General features: G+C 32.2%; 2 protein-coding genes and 1 pseudogene across 2 annotated transcripts in view; 1 reads left to right on the plus strand and 2 right to left on the minus strand.

Moving 5' to 3' along the window:
• The window catches only part of LOC100814675 (protein unc-13 homolog), a 5283-nt gene extending 2105 nt beyond the window's left edge, over window positions 1–3178 (plus strand). The window contains exons 3-5 of the mRNA XM_003522666.5: window positions 331–786; window positions 1335–1524; window positions 1610–3178. Coding sequence (XP_003522714.1) covers window positions 331–786; window positions 1335–1524; window positions 1610–2541 — 1578 coding nt within the window. The 3' untranslated portion in view covers window positions 2542–3178. The remainder of the gene's footprint in view (window positions 1–330; window positions 787–1334; window positions 1525–1609) is intronic.
• Window positions 3179–3925: 747 nt separating this feature from the next.
• Window positions 3926–7017, minus strand: LOC100815199 (ultraviolet-B receptor UVR8). The gene is made up of 5 exons (XM_006578171.4): window positions 6854–7017; window positions 6591–6770; window positions 5665–5700; window positions 5384–5544; window positions 3926–5292 (listed from the first exon to the last, which is right to left on the minus strand). The coding sequence occupies exons 1-5, from the start codon at window positions 6948–6950 to the stop codon at window positions 4018–4020; spliced, it is 1749 nt and encodes a 582-aa protein (XP_006578234.1). The 5' UTR covers window positions 6951–7017; the 3' UTR covers window positions 3926–4017.
• Window positions 7018–8724: 1707 nt separating this feature from the next.
• On the minus strand, window positions 8725–11160 carry LOC102667841 (uncharacterized; annotated as a pseudogene).
• Window positions 11161–16399: the final 5239 nt, after the last annotated feature.

Raw genomic sequence — 16399 nt, forward strand, 5'->3', positions numbered from 1 at the left:
GGGGGGGGGGGGGGGTGTAAAATATAACTCACAGGTTGGTTGTGTTTGACAATATAATGCGTGCACGTTTTTTACTTATTAAATCAATGTGAAAATATATTGCCATACAATCTACAATTCTAGGTGATTGCGTGTAAGTGAGAAAACTAGACATATCATATTCAAAATGCTAATTAAATATACAAGGCTTATAAGGAATGGAAGCTAGGATGTTCATATAAAGTTAATGGATAGTTTAATTTTCATGTTAAATTCTTTATCGATCTGCCTCTCTGTTATATTTTGATAGATATGCATGTGCTGAAATATAATTGTTTTGCGGCTGCGTAGATAATGGAGAAAGCTGACTCCAGCAGGAGAGCGTCCAAAAATCAGCCAAATGCTCTTCCTGGCCTTGTCATCCTTGCAAAGGATGTAGGTAGCCTGGCAGTCAATGAAAAGCAAGTGTTCAGTCCAATACTTAAGAGATGGCATCCTTTGGCAGCAGGTCTTGCTGTGGCCACCCTTCATGCATGCTATGGAAACGAATTGAAGCAATTCATATCAGGAATCACAGAATTGACACCTGATGCTGTTCAAGTTTTGAGAGCCGCAGATCAGTTGGAGAAAGACCTTGTGCAGATAGCTGTTGAGGATTCAGTGGAAAGTGAAGATGGTGGTAAGGCAATTATCCGTGAGATGCCTCCTTACGAGGCTGAAGGTGCAATTGCCAATCTTGTGAAAATATGGATCAAGACTAGAATAGACAGACTGAAGGAATGGGTCGACAGAAATCTGCAGCAAGAGGTTTGCATTCATTATCTTTGCTTTTGTTACCAGTTAATGATTTTCATTGGTACTTCATTACCTATAAGGATTGTCGCTGATGAGTATTTTGATTAAATTAGGTGTGTTGAAGAGCTTTTATGGACATTATGAGCTTTTGAAAATAACTTATGACTCCTAGAAGCTCTCTTAGGAGAGCCACAAGCTTCTTGGTGAAGTTTATCAAAATAAGCTCTTTTTAGTTTATTTCAATAATTTTATGGCCAAATTTATAACATAAGCTATCGTGCGATAGGAACTTATTGAATAAGCACTTAATTAAGTTGTTCGCCCAAACACACCTTCAAACTCAGGAGTTTATAGTCTTTAATCAAGCATCATAAAGTCATTGCTGAACATTTGTAAGTTATGTGTGTGTGTGTGTCTTTACATCATTAGATTCTCTTAATTGATAAGTGATAACATGTTCATAACTATGCATGTGATTAATTTTCATGTGTTCTGACTATATGCATTATTTAAGTACCTTTTCTTGAACTAACTTAGTTTACTGTGATATCCTATCCTAGCTGTGGAGTGCTCAAGCAAATCAGGAAGGATATGCCCCATCTGCTGTTGAAGTTTTGCGAATTATAAATGAAACTTTAGATGCTTTCTTTCAGCTTCCAATACCGATGCATCCTGCATTGCTTCCTGAAGTAATGAATGGTCTTGACAGATGCCTTCAGTACTATGTTATCAAAGCAAAATCTGGCTGCGGTAAATCATGTTGGAATTTTATAGTTGAGTACTTGAGCTCTTATATTTTGCATCTGTAATAACTGTTCTTTGTTCTAATATTCAGGATCACGGAACACATTTCTTCCAACAATGCCTGCGTTGACCAGATGCACTATTGGTTCAAAGTTTCAGGGCTTTGGGAAGAAAAAGGATAAATCTCCAAATCCTCAGAAGAGAAATCCTCAGGTTGCAACAAATGGGGATAGCTCCTCGGGAATACCCCAACTCTGTGTTCGCATAAATACTTTGCAATGGATCCTGGGTGAATTTGATGTTCTGGAAAAAAGAATAATTACCCTTTTACGGAACTCTGAATCTGCTCATGTAGAAGATTTTTCAAATGGATTAGCAAAGAAGTTTGAACTATCTCCAGCTGCATGTCTTGAAGGAATTCAGCAACTCTGTGAAGCTGCAGCATATAGAATTGTCTTCCATGATCTAAGCCAGGTATTATGGGATGGTTTATATGTTGGGGATCCAGCATCTTCAAGGATTGAGCCATTTCTTCAGGAACTTGAGCGGAAGTTAATGTTCATTTCAGATACTGTTCATGAAAGAATTCGCACACGAATTATTACTGAAATAATGAGAGCTTCCTTTGATGGATTCTTGCTTGTATTGCTTGCTGGAGGTCCCTCACGTTCTTTTACCCGGAAGGACTCTCAGATCATAGAGGATGATTTCAAGTTTCTCAAGGAGTTGTTTTGGGCAAATGGGGATGGTTTGCCTTCTGAATTAATAGATAAATTTTCAACTACTGCAAGGTCTATCCTTCCCCTTTTCAGAACTGACACAGAGACCCTCATTGAGCAGTTCAAACGGTTGACCATGGAGACATATAAATCCTCTGCCAGGTCCAAACTCCCATTACCTCCAACTTCTGGACAGTGGAATCCATCAGAACCAAACACATTGTTACGTGTTTTGTGCTATAGAAATGATGAATCAGCTTCTAAGTTTCTGAAGAAGGCATATGATCTGCCTAAGAAACTTTAACAACCTTGAGAACCAGTTAATGGAATGGCAAACTGTGATGTACTGGGAGTGGGAGATGCATTCTGTTTAATTTGTCTGGTTCTGCTGGTATATAGTACAACGTTGTCCAGCAGGTAATTTATGTGAATTGTTGAGCAAGATTTACGTCAGGATGCGACCATCCTGTAAGACATCGGGAATATTGGCCAGAGGCTTAGTGCTACCGCCGTGTTCTCCAAGTCCGAAGTTAGGCAGCATAAATCTTGGCCATGATTATGGCTGACTTATTTGCGAAGGTAGTTGAATATTCTTTCTGATTCATTAATTATTGGATGATTAGAGATATCTCACGGTGGTTTATTCTGTGTTTAGCTTAAGTTTTCCTTTTACCTTCTGAGGCTGCCCTCTCTCTCTATATATAGTATGAAAATGGCATCTATGTTCTCATTATTCTTTTGTTAAATTCCTTTGGATTGGGTTGTCCCTTTTACTAGTATGAAATGCAGGCGGTGTATAATAGCCTATTTGTTGATTGGAAGTTTCTGCAACTATTTCTTAGTATGAATGAAAAGGCCGGCATTGATTGTAAGCTGAGATTTAACATTGTACATATGCTAATTCAGCACTTTTTTATGTTATACATGTCCCTCTTTAGTTAGACATGTTTGGCTTTTGGACTTATCTTAACGAAGTTTCTGGTCGGGATTGTTGGGTTGTGCCATGTGTGGACAGCTAAAACACCTTTAGCTACTTGATTTTGGAAAACGCAAAGACTGAGTATACATTATCTTAGTGGGGCCGGAATAATTGATTGCTCTTATTGTACTTCCTATAATTGAAATCGTTGCAAACTTTTTTTATTTTTTATTTTAGTGACCCATCATGCTTTGTGATCTGCTGACTGTTGTCTTCTTAAATACAGGGAGGAAAAAAAAATCAAAATATGAAAGTAGTAGCGAAAGTTGCATCAATGCCTCTATGGTAGAGTAATTTTTGGAAAGGAAAATAAACAATTTTCTTGAGAATTTATAGACACTAGTACAAAAATTTCAGTTAAAAAAATGTGGGTGACAAATAAGTTAAATGTAGAAGTGGAAAACAAAATATTACATTTTATAGTGTGAAAGTATGTATTGCAGATCACTTTTCATTTACACTATATACTCCTTTCTGGTTTGAGAAAAGTGAAAATGAAATGTGCTATAATGCATTTTTCTTTTCGTTTTATTACAAAGTACTTAAGAAACTAAGAATGTAATAAAATTGATACGCAAATAAGCGCTGTGTACTTTGTAAAGGAATTAGGGTGAGGTTTGGATGGGAGAATTCTAATACTGACAATGTGCTATCGGATTGAACGATTGCAAAATAAAATGATCAAATAAAAAATAAATGGGCATACCAATGGTGCAAAATGGAATGATCAAATAGCTCGTTGGTTTTTATCCGAGATCCTTTTGTTCGGAATGGGATGCATTTTGTTTTTATTTATACATACTATTTTTTCACCTCTGAAGATTGGAGACACTCTTGTACAATTTCCTTGATCCTTCTCTTCATTAGTTCATCTTTCACTCCAGTAAGCATGTCACGGTAAAACATTTCCAACCTAATCAGCTTCCTTTGATCTGCTGCCTCCAACATACTCTCCCATTCTTTTGCAATGTCAAATGAACCTGAATTCCGCAATGAAACAGGGATATCTTGTTCATCAAAAGGTTTTCCAAAAATAGAACCATGAAGTATACTAGCATATTTTTCCATTATAGATAGCTTTGTTTGAAGCAGCTTCAGCTCATTCAATGCTGAAGATAATTTCTCTTCTGTTTCTGTTGCCAATTCAGTCTCCTTTTCTCTAGCCTTATCTTGCTCACCGGAGCTTTTTACTTCCTCTTCCTCAGAATCCTCCATTGTAGAAGGCCATAGCACAGCTGTAGGAGTGTAACAATCAAACCCTTTACCATCTCCAAGAACTCCACTCCTTCCCCTACCCCAAGACCACATTCTATATCCCTTTCGTGCAACAATAACAGTATGTGCGGCCCCACATGCAACTTTAACTGGATCTGGAAATTTAAGTTGATGGGGCTGGCATGACATGAGACGGGGAGAGAGGGCATCGCCCGAATCTGTTCCAGCACGACTAGCATCAGGGCATAAGCCAAGGCCCTTCTCCATTCCCCATGACCACACATCCCCATCTGAGGAAACAACACTAGTATGAAACAAACCACAGTCAACACAGATAAGTGATACATTTTGTGGCAATTCTTTAACAGGTGTAGGAAATAATGTGCTTTGTGTAGTTCCATGCCCAAGCTGGCCATTATCCCCAAGGCCAAAGGTCCAGCATGTGCTTTCTACTGTGTCACTAGGTTTCTTTTTACGAGTGAGCAAAGCAGTGTGAAAGGCACCACATGCTACCTCATAAGGGGACTCCTCGTCAAATGTTCTAACAACTTCCGGATGCAGTCTGCTCTCTCGATCCCCCAAGCCTAATTGGCCACGGCTGTTATAACCCCAAGAGTAGCACACTAGATCTTCACCATTGTATGTCTCTCCAGCACTAACCAGAGCTACAACATGCTCATTTCCACATGCAACCTTGACAACAGTGTGGCCCTGAAAATCCCAAACTGGAGTTGGAGTGAAACTGCTTACAAGTGCTAACCCACCTTCTTTGCTTTGTCGTGGGCAGTTTCCCCACATCCACAGGGTCCCATGGTTATCAATAGCTAGAGACATCATTCCTCCAGCTTTGACAGCACATATCTGAGAAAGTTGAACAGGTGAAGCAACATCAATGATGAAGTCACCTTGGTTAATGTTTTACATTAAAAAAAATAATGCAATTCTGTTATACCTTAAGTGGTGTTTTACTTTCTGCTTCAGACACACCCGATGAAGAAGAATCAGGGGGATGCAATTCAAGAAACTTGTTCAGTATGCGGGGCACTAGAGAATTGTCTCCAACAGCATATTCATTGTCATGTGATTCCTCTCCATTTATACCAAGTTGACCATCCATACAGTAGTCAAGGATACAGATGCTAGTACATAATATAAATTCAACAAACTTCTAGAAAAAACAAGTAATATCTGCAACTGAGATCCACCGAGGGACTCCAAGCATATTAAGGATACAGAAATTGTAACCCCAACACCAAACAGCTCCGTCTTCTGTCAACACACAGACTGAAGAATTAGATGGGGGAATGACCTTCAAATTCAAATCAGATGAATCAGCCTAAGTTTACATTAGTAACCAATACTCATGGTGTTTCATATCTGTTTGACAAATCTAAATGCATGCATATACTAATGACTCTTATAAAAGTTTAGTAACAAGGTTAACAATAATTAGGACATTTGGTTAACAATAATTGCATGTTTGGATCCGCATCAATTTCGTTCAAAAACCAAGTCTAATTTGCATTTGATGGTAAAAGCTAATACTATTATTGAGCAAGTTTTTGCTTGTGAACATGAAACCAAACAGGAATTAATGTTTTGTATATTAAATTTATCAAGCACAAAGTTCAGATATGAACAAAACTTAGATACATTTCCATATGTAATTTTGGTATTGTTACCCAATTAGACTTGGAAATTTATCTCAGTAATTTATGTTGACTGACATTTAATGCAAACATTTATTATACAGATTATTGAAGAGAAACTCTAATTTTGATGAGAGTATAACACTAAAAGCACCCAAAGAACTGCACTTAATTTTGTTTCCATTGGATATTTGGGGGGCTTTTGGTAGACGGAAAGTATTTCCTTTCCCAGGAATCTGTTTTAGCTCACTTTCCCACAAAATCATTCACAAGGAGGGGGCAAGAATCCAACTTTCTGGAGTGGAAGAAAAATTTTAGTTACATATTTTACATGAATCTTTAATTCTCAGAAAACATATTAAGACTAACCAAACATATTTTACACATTCTCAGGAATCATGATTCCCAGAAATCGACTTTCCCGGAAATGATAAAACTTTCCCCCTACCAAACGCCCGCTTACTGAAAAAAGGGAAATTGGAAGGTGTGAAGTATGAAGGGTTAGATAACCTGCTAGAGCAAGACTGTGATAAGCACCGGCAGCAATTCCCACTATTTTGAAAGTGCCTTCTGTTCCGTTTGGATTTGGGTATCCAAAGTTGAGTTGTACTGGTAAAAGCTCGTCCTTTTCTGCCCCAGTCCCGAGCCGTCCAAACATTCCCTTGCCCCAACAGTAAACACTGCCATCCCCTGCACACCACAAAAAAAAAAACAATTGAAATTTGAGATTTCAAATTCAATTTTGCATTCACAGAAAATTGAATTGGGTTTACCAGTAAGAAGGAGAGTGTGTGCTTCCCCCGCAGCCACGTCAACCACCTTACGCGACACCTGGCCGGACTTCACAATCTTCCCGCCGGCGTCTTCCATTGCTCCCGACCACAACACACGCTCTGTTTATCGCAACACAAGTGATGCCAATTCAATTCAATACGAGACAAGGGAAAAACAAAAAGATTTGTTTTTAATAATAATAAAAAAAACTAAATTGTAATTTTTATTTTTTTCTAAAATCTTAAATTCACGATTTTAATAATTTTTGTCTTTTCTTAGGTTAATCATTCAAAATTAAATATTAACTTTGATGTATTCTTGACTTTTTATTTAAGATAAAAATAATAAATCACTAGACATTACTTAATTTTATAATGGTCATACTCCACTTGCTCTCTGCTTAATATTTAATTTTATACATATTTATTTTTATTATAAATTTTATTTTAATATAAATTAATAAATTATTATATCTAATTTTTTTTAATTTTATTGTAATTTTAATAATAAAAAAATACATAAACTAATATATAGGTTATTTTAAAAAATTAATGTGTACATGTTACGTAAATTTAATATAATATTTAAATATTAAAAATTTATAACTTATTATAATTTAAATTAAAAAATTGTATTATTTATATATAAAAATAAACTTACATAATTTTTATAAATTAGATCAAATAATTTATATATTAATTTATGTAATTATGTTGATTTATATAATTGGTATTAAAAAGCTTATTTAAATATTTTTTATAGACCGATTAAGATGGTGGATTTGAAATTCTATGAAGATCAAAATTATAATTTACCCTAAAATAATACTAAAACTCTTTAAAAAACTTTATATAAATTAGTCACGTATAATCTTATAATTTAAATTATTTTTCATTTAGTCTTATAGAGTTTACCAAATGCTTGTTGAATATATGAAAAATTATATACTAGAAAATTGTCTCACAAATTGAATAATGATTTGACTTAAATTTTAAAATTAAAAAAATTAATCTAAATTTTAAAATTAAAAAATTATTAAAAAAAACATGTAAATGCATTTTGAAAAAACTTTTCATTTTTTTTCTTGTCATTAAGTATGGGTTTAATTGAGCTTAATTAAAACATATTATTATTATTATTGGTTAATTTTTTTTGTTCTTGCAAAAATGAATAGATTTTAATTTTAATTAATGTTTGTAGAAGTTTTTTATTTTATTTTTAACTTCTAAAATTTAAAGTCAATACTTTTTTATCTTGGCATCACATGACATTTTTTAGGGCTTAAATATATATTTTTATTTTGATTCTTGTAAGTTTATTTTTCTAATTTTAATCTTTATAAATGTGTGTTTTTTTAATATTAATTCTGGTAAGATATTTTTATTTCATGTAAGTTTACATTGTTGATATTTTTGGTTCCTGTGATACATAAACTTTATTTTTCAATAAAAGCCATCATTTAGTTATTTTTAAAATTTAGATTTTGATCTACTTAAAAAGAAGTAATATTTAAATTTTATTTTATGATTAAAAATGGTTCAAAAACGTAAAAAGAAATTTATGAAATAAAGTCCTTTTTAAAATAATATGCACTTATTTTTACAAGTCTTAATCTTTCAATCAATTCTATTTATTCAAAAAGTGTATAAATCTTCGGCTCCCTCGAAACAGCCATAGAATTAACTTTGAAACCTTTTCTGTTTGTAGAAAACGACACGAATGAAACTTTTCTGCTTGTTGCAGATTAATCATGAGCATATTCGCGCGGTTAAATCCACGTTATAAAAATTTAGCTCAAGCATAGCCCATTCAAGTGATGCAACAAAGTTTGCGTTGCACCGCTCATGCTGCAGATATGAGATAATTATACTTGCTAAAAGTAAAAGGTTTAAGGAACCATGCCACAATAAATGTGGCAACAAAACAAGTACCACCACTACAGACACAGCACAAATGTTCATTGTCTTCTGACTATTTGCAACGTAAACCGTTTCTGGACCCCTTCTTTACACACACACGAAACATTTAGTTATAACTTTGATTTTGATTCTTCAGCACATGAAACTTAACAAGTGCAGACATCAGGTTGTTCCACATCATCTTCGCCAACATAAGCAGACAGGTTCAGATACTCATCTTGCTCCACCCTATCCCTCCACCTTGCTCTACAAATAACACAGCTAGCACTTCTTCCCTTGGTCCTCTTCCACTTCATCAAGCACTCTTCATGAATTGGGTTACGGCATGTTCCACATGCCACCAGGTTTTGCTCCTTCCCCATTTCCTCAAGGCAAACCGGGCACGTGGCACCCTCCTCCATCTCTATCTTTGTCTCTGTTGACCCTCCACTAAAGAAAAGCTGGTGAAACCTCTGCCTCAGGGTGCCCCCGCCACCGCCTCCGGCAATGTGGGTGTTCCGAGGAGGCGTTGGAGCTGGCAGGGACGAGGGGTCCTCCTCCTCAGACACACATCATCGAGGGACACGCCTAAAACTCGAATTAAGACGAAGAGGATGTGCTTGCATGGGGTTGTACGGTCAGGGCAGGTGCATGAGGGTGAGGAGGATAGGGTCACCGTGTACACGTTTCCGGTGGCGCCTAATATGAAGAAGGTGGAGCCGGAACGGTGGAGGAGGCGCAGGCGGTGGCGGAGGGCGCGAACTATTCGGTCTGAGATGGGTTGGCTTGGTTTGAAACGAGGGTGGTGATGGTAATGGTATGGAGAATTGGAATTGGAGGCACGGGATTCCATTGTTCCAAATGGAAATGGAGGGAATTAAGGTTGTTGGGGTGGTAGTTGGTAGTTGAATAAGAATTTAGGATAAAGGAGAATATGTTGATGGTTGAGGGATATGGCTGTGATTCCTTGTGTAGTTTTGGGGGACACGTGAAGGAATAAGAATGAATGATGGCCAGGGAACTTTTGTAAGGTGTACAATTCCAAACCTTTACTTGCCAACTTCCCTTTTATCCCTGGAATGGTGGTAAACCATGCAGCACGCTTTAGCAATAGACTCTAAAACCTGTAAGTCATTCCTACATTGCACACTTTGTTATTTGAGTAATGATAAATATAATTGGAACAAGAGAGATAGAGAGAAAAAATAATGTGAGTAGTGACACATGATATGATAAAAAAAATGAGGAGAAAATAGGTATATGTTAAGTATTTTCCTTCTTTTTTGCTGCATCCTGTCCCAATCATGGCTTTATTATCTATTTTTGGTTATGTTTTACACTACATACACTAGGAATTTTGGATGAGATATTTTTATGACAAACTAGGAAGTACTGTACCATGCGTTATGGATGCAATGGTAAAATGAATATATGGAATTATGGATAGTTTCGAGATTAGGAGTTAAAATTGGAAATTTCTACCATAAATATTGACTTGTTATGAGGAGTTCTTATGCACTTTGGGTTAAAGTATACGAACAGATTGAGATACTTGCGCACTAATAAATAAACACAACAGTAAAACGTCTTAATATCCTCACGATAGAATATTTTTCCTTCCTCGTCCCTAAACTCTCTTGTGGATATCACTGCAATGACGAAGTCTTCCTTAATCCTAACATAATAATCTAATAAAAATGACATGAATGATATCGAAGAGTTAGCTTATGCAAAAGCTACCAAAGAACCCATTTCAAACCATGATAGTTATTAGTTCTCAAGCATATAAAATTGCTTAATGAATTATACATCAAATATCAAGAATAGAGATCAAAATAAATTGAAGATAAGTAATGTAGGCAAAGATTTTCAGTCTTAAGGCTTGAGACCTTACAGTCTGAGAATCGTAGATTAGAGGCCCAAGTCGCTGATCATGCACAAGTGCTGTCTGAGCGTGAGACTGTAAAAACAGCAGTAATATTTTGGAAGGAAAAGATTATGCATGAAGCTGAACAGAACAGAGAGCATATCATGGATCTTAAGCAAAAAGTTGCCAAGTTGCAAGATCACGAAAGCAAATCTGCTGCTAGTGGTGATCAAGATATTTAAATAAGCCTAAAAAGGCAAAAGCATCTTGAGTATGAGGCAGAACAGTTAACGAAATGTAATACTACGAGACTGCAGATTAACAATTCTGACTTAGCTCGAAGATTGGATTCTACTCAGATACTATCATGTATCAAATACTATTCTAGAAGACTTAAGTAATAAGATTACTTATAAACAATCCACTGGCTCAGTCATTGTTTCATAAACTTCAACACAATTACATATAATTACACAAGTAAAAAGAAAATACACATAAAAGGGATCGGCGAGATGCCGATACCAAAAATCAAGAATATCATCACGACCCTTTGTTCCCCAATCCCCTACTCTAGGGACATTATTTCGACATAACAATTCTTCAGCTTTGCTACCAAAAATTGCAACACTGCACTTCTCCTTTTATATACATATATATAACTATGAAAATTGAAAAACAAAGCCGGTAACAACGGACAAAACAAGAAAATTATATAAAAATATAATTTAGAACATGTTTCATTACTCTATTCTTAGTTTTAAAAACTGTCTACTAAAATAATTTTAGACCAGTGAATAATCAATTTCTCATCCAAAATCCATAGGTTTTGAAAATTATTTCTAGAAAACAAGGTTGTATTTTTGGTCTCCTTAATTGTTTTCAATTTCGAATTTAGTCCCCCTTTAAATTTAGTCAGTCAATCATGTCAAATCTTATAAATATGATCTCCAAGTTCAGATTTAAACGTTAAAAAAAAAGTTGAGTGTCATATTCTGATTGAATAATGAACAAAAAAATGTTAGAGTTGACTCTTCGACACACCTTTTCATATTCAATCAAAATGTGATACGTGACAGTCAATTTTTTTTTATTGTATAGTCAGTGTTCCAATCTGGACTTGTAGATCACATTCATAGGATTTGATATAATTGAGGGACTAAATTCGTAAATAAATTTAAAGGGGAGCTAAAATCAAAATTAGAGACTAACTAGTAATAAAAATACAATTTTACCTTTCTAAAACAAATGTTTTGAAACCAAAATAGCAGAGCAAATGAGAGATGTTTTCACATTTTCTTCTTCTATTTTTGCCTTGTTTAAACAACATTGGAAATAGACATCAAACACACCCTTTATTTGACCATAGACGAAACAAAAGGCAAAAAAAAAAAAAGCATTACAGAATAGCATTATTAGCAACAAAGAAGGTGGTTTTGCATATTTTTCTCATATTCGCTGAACGTGAAACCTTGTATTCTTGCAACCTAACTTATGAAGAACTTTGCTTCCTGAGTAACCGATACCAAATGAATAGTGGTTGCACGCCATTAAAAGAAAAAGAAAAAAAAGGATTATAAAAACTGCATAAAATATACACACACCACAAACTGAAGAAGAACTTGGCCAATAGAACCAAAACAGGAAAATAAAAATAAGATTGAGAAAGCGACTCACAGGTAGCCATGGAAGAACGGAGTGCTTAACAGAGTCACTCACTCGGACGGAGAAGGGAATGGCGCCATAGAGAGTTTTTGTTTGGTTGGGATATTATATGAAAAATGGAGAAATTATAGATAGCAGTTCATTGCGTAGTTATTATAATATATATGACCTATAAAAAAAATAAAGTGTAAATGATGATAACAAATTATTACAACCAAAAAAATAATTATTATACAAGAAAGTAAAAACATAAAAATGTAATAAAAGAAAGAGAAATACAAATAACAAAAGTGAAAGATGGATGAAAAAGAAAAGAGAACCACGTGCAAGGTTAAAAACAACATGTGTTTATGATTGGTAGCAAAATTTTGGGTAGTTCATAATCAAAAAGAAATGTGAGCAGTTGGGTGAGTGATTAAATAAATCGTGAAACATGAAAAAAAAAATTCAAAAAATAAAATAAAATAATATTGGATAACTTCTATAAAGAGAGGGTGAATAGAAGTGAGAAAAAAAGTTTTCCAAAAAAAGGTGGAGAAAAAATAATAGAAATTTTTAAATGTCTACTGTTGTTCTTTAAAGTTAGATTAGGAGTAAAATAAAATATTATAATGATTTATAATAGTTGAGGATAAAAATGTTCAAGAAAGAAATATGACACTGACTGGGATAATTCCCTTTATAATAGTTATAAAGAAAATAGTTTGAGAGAAAAGAATTCAAAATAAAGATCTAGTTATGAATTGTTATACATAAAAGTGAGTTCTTTGAAAGATATAATAAGAAATTTTAAAATAATTAAAGTGTAAAAATATTTATATAAAAGTGAAGATGAAAAACAATTTTCAAATAGGATATTTTCTTTATCTATTGATATAGATGATATCTAAATTACTATTTATTTTAAACATTACAATACAACATATATGCTTTTTTTTATTACATTATAAATTTTATCATTTACGTATTTTTTTTTATTTTTTTCTCTAAATGTTGAATAAGTTTTTGAATGTTTATAAATTAAAATGTATTGGGATAAAAGTAAAGTTAAATATACGGATAAATCTACCTGTTTAGATATGTAAATGCAAAACTCATAATTCTTATAACTCGTCTAACAAAGTCCTTAATTTAAACGGATTTTGTTTTAATGAGTCTTCAACCGTACAATGCCAGCCGGCCTGGTCCTTAAAAATTAAAAGAAAAAAGAAAAAATGGAAATTTAACCCATATTTTAAACTATTTTAAAAATAATTATCTAAAAAATTAATTAAAAAAGTGACTTAAAAAACTTTTAAAAAATATTTTATTATCATTTTATAATCCAATTAATCACAGGATGTCCGAAAATTATCCTTTATAGATTTTAATTTAATGTTGGCTATTTTAGAATGTATCTAATTTCAAGTAAAATGATCACGATACTTTTATTCTATCAGTTTAATATTTTTATTTTATTTTTATTAATGACAAGAAAAATATTAGTATTTTTTTAATTAAGACCTAAAAATTTCACATTATTTGTGAAGTCAACTATCAAGTTCATTTCATTCACAGGATAAATGAATCAGACTAAAAACTAGTTATTTAAATGAGTTCAAAAAATTAAAATTCAAACATAATGTGGGCTGCTTTATGTAGGCAGCCCGAGAGTCCAAGCATGGATGCCCAACTCTAGATATAAAAGTTACATTAGTTGACTTTCATGTTAACAATTCTCAATTTAATAAGTATTTCCAAATGTATATCTTTTACTCACAATCTCGTATAACCTTTTTTTTTATATATACAGCATCTCGTATAACTTTTCCTTCGCTGTAAATTGGACACTATTAATTAATAATCAAACCGCTTAAACAAACACATACATATGAAAATTCCAATGCAAGTGAAGAAGCCAAACAACAACCTATGACAATAAAGTCCATGATAACATTGTCTAATGATGTAGGTTGAACTAATAATATTTATGGAAATATTTATTTGATTTTAAAGAGAAATTTTTTTATGCGTCTATTCTATTTTTTAATCTTACCATTTAAATAATTTGATATTAAAATCAATTTTTATTGGATTAATTGATTCAATCTAAATGGTTTTTATATAATTGATTTTTTATTTGTTTTATTAGATAGAAATATTTTCTTTTGGTGTTGAGAAATCAATATATCTCTACTTTACCCATCTTACAGATTTTTTACTGAATTTTGTCATCTAAAACATAAAATTTATATAAATTATTAAAATTAGAAAGATTTAATAAACGAAGAATTATATAATATAATACATAAAAAAATAAAAAATATATGCTTAAATATTTTTTTCCTTATAATTTAACATTTTTTATTTTCATCCTACCAATTTTTTTTAATCCCTACAAATTCAAGGTCATTTGCTTTTAGTTTTTCCATTCTAGTTCCATTACAAATATAATGATGTGATTAATAGAATGATATATCATCATGCCATGTCATCATATTAATAATGTTACGATTTAATAAAATAATAATAATAAAGTGCTTGTAGCTAATTTTGAGACTTGGATCTCAAATTTAATTATGTCACACTTAACCATCAAGGCATTTTAGTTATATTATAATGTTGAGATTTTATGTTTCTTTTATTTTCTACCGAATACATGAAAATTTGTTTGTATAAATCAATTGTGAAGTAAATGGACATAGACTTTTGTTGATTTTATCATTAAAGTGTAAGAATTATCTCTGTTAGGATTTTTTTTTGAACCATTTGATCTTATCAAGAATTGTTTAATTATTATGGCGATCCTCAAGGCTAACCAAACATCACTCTTTGTGGCACCTATCTTATTCTTCCTTTTACATTTTCTATTTTCTTATTTAATTTTCATCATGTTAATTTGTAATTTTGTCCAAATTTTTTATTTACACATCTCTCATCTTACTTAACCTTTTTTGATTTTTTTATGCCTAAATTGCATTTCCAAACGTCTTCCTTCATCTCATTTTGGAATCATTCCATGAGTTTTGTAGGTTGAGAAACGAATAAAAGTTAAAATATGTTTCTAGCTCAATTGGTGTGCGAATTTCATCTTATAATTGATCTGAAATGAAGCAAGGCATGTGGGATTCAAATCATACATGAACATAAAATGTCATATTATCATTAATTTATAAGAAAAATAAATCAAACTAAAATAATTTATAAGAATTAAAATAAAAAATGACATATCTATAAATACAAACAAATATTTAAGTTTTAAATTACATATTAAAATAAAATAAAAATTTTAATTTTAATTTTTTCACATCTCTATTTTAGACCCCTTGCCTTTGAACTCTTTTTCTTTTTCCTCTATTTTTCTCATTTCTTCTTGGAATTTCCACCCCTATCCGCCTCTCCCATGAACAACAAGTGATATAGTATTATATAGTAAAAATATGAAAATTATAAAGACTAATACATATGGAAAATTTTAACTTTCACAAAAAAATTGAAGGCTATAAATAAAAATAAATCATCGTTAAAAAACTAATTCAGTTGCTAATGATAAAATTCATATCTCATAAATATTTGAGTTTAAATCCTATTGGCCAATAATATATAAAATATTATTTGAATCTTTGATTTGTTTTGAATTTAATAAGTCTCCAATATTTAACTCATCTAAATATTTTTTAAAAATAATTGACAGATAATATATAAAATATTCTTTGAGTCTTGAATCTGTTTTGAATTTAACGAGTCTCTAAAATTAAACTCATGTAAATATTTGTTAAAAAATAGTGATTAAATGGAAAAATTTTAAGTGTCACATAAAGGAAGGATTACTTAAATATTTTGTGATATATGTTTTATGTTTTTGTAAAATTTACCATTAAAGAAATTTTCACATTTTCCATTCAATTTTGAAATTTCAAGTAGTTTGCCACCAACTTTGAAATTTTCACATACTTTGTCATCCAATTTTTAAGATTCTGTGCATTTTTGTTACTATGTTATTTAAGAATTTTTGTTTCAAAAATCAAGTGACAGATAACTATTAAAAGTTTGGTGTCAAATGTGAATTTTTTTATAAAGCACAAATTAAAAAATAGTAGTAAATATTCAAAATTATATTTATGATAAATTTGAAAAAT

Source organism: Glycine max, chromosome 4 (genome assembly GCF_000004515.6).
Source record: "Glycine max cultivar Williams 82 chromosome 4, Glycine_max_v4.0, whole genome shotgun sequence".
Classification (NCBI taxonomy): domain Eukaryota; kingdom Viridiplantae; phylum Streptophyta; class Magnoliopsida; order Fabales; family Fabaceae; genus Glycine; species Glycine max.

Excerpts from the sequence above, each read along its gene's own strand:
- LOC100815199 (XM_006578171.4), bottom strand. The coding sequence starts at position 6,950 with ATGGAAGACGCCGGCGGGAAGATTGTGAAGTCCGGCCAGGTGTCGCGT. Across the intron at positions 6,771-6,853 it reads ACACACTCTCCTTCTTACTG|GGGATGGCAGTGTTTACTGT; the intron begins GTAAACCCAATT and ends TGTGGTGTGCAG. Across the intron at positions 5,293-5,383 it reads AAAGTAAAACACCACTTAAG|ATATGTGCTGTCAAAGCTGG; the intron begins GTATAACAGAAT and ends CAACTTTCTCAG.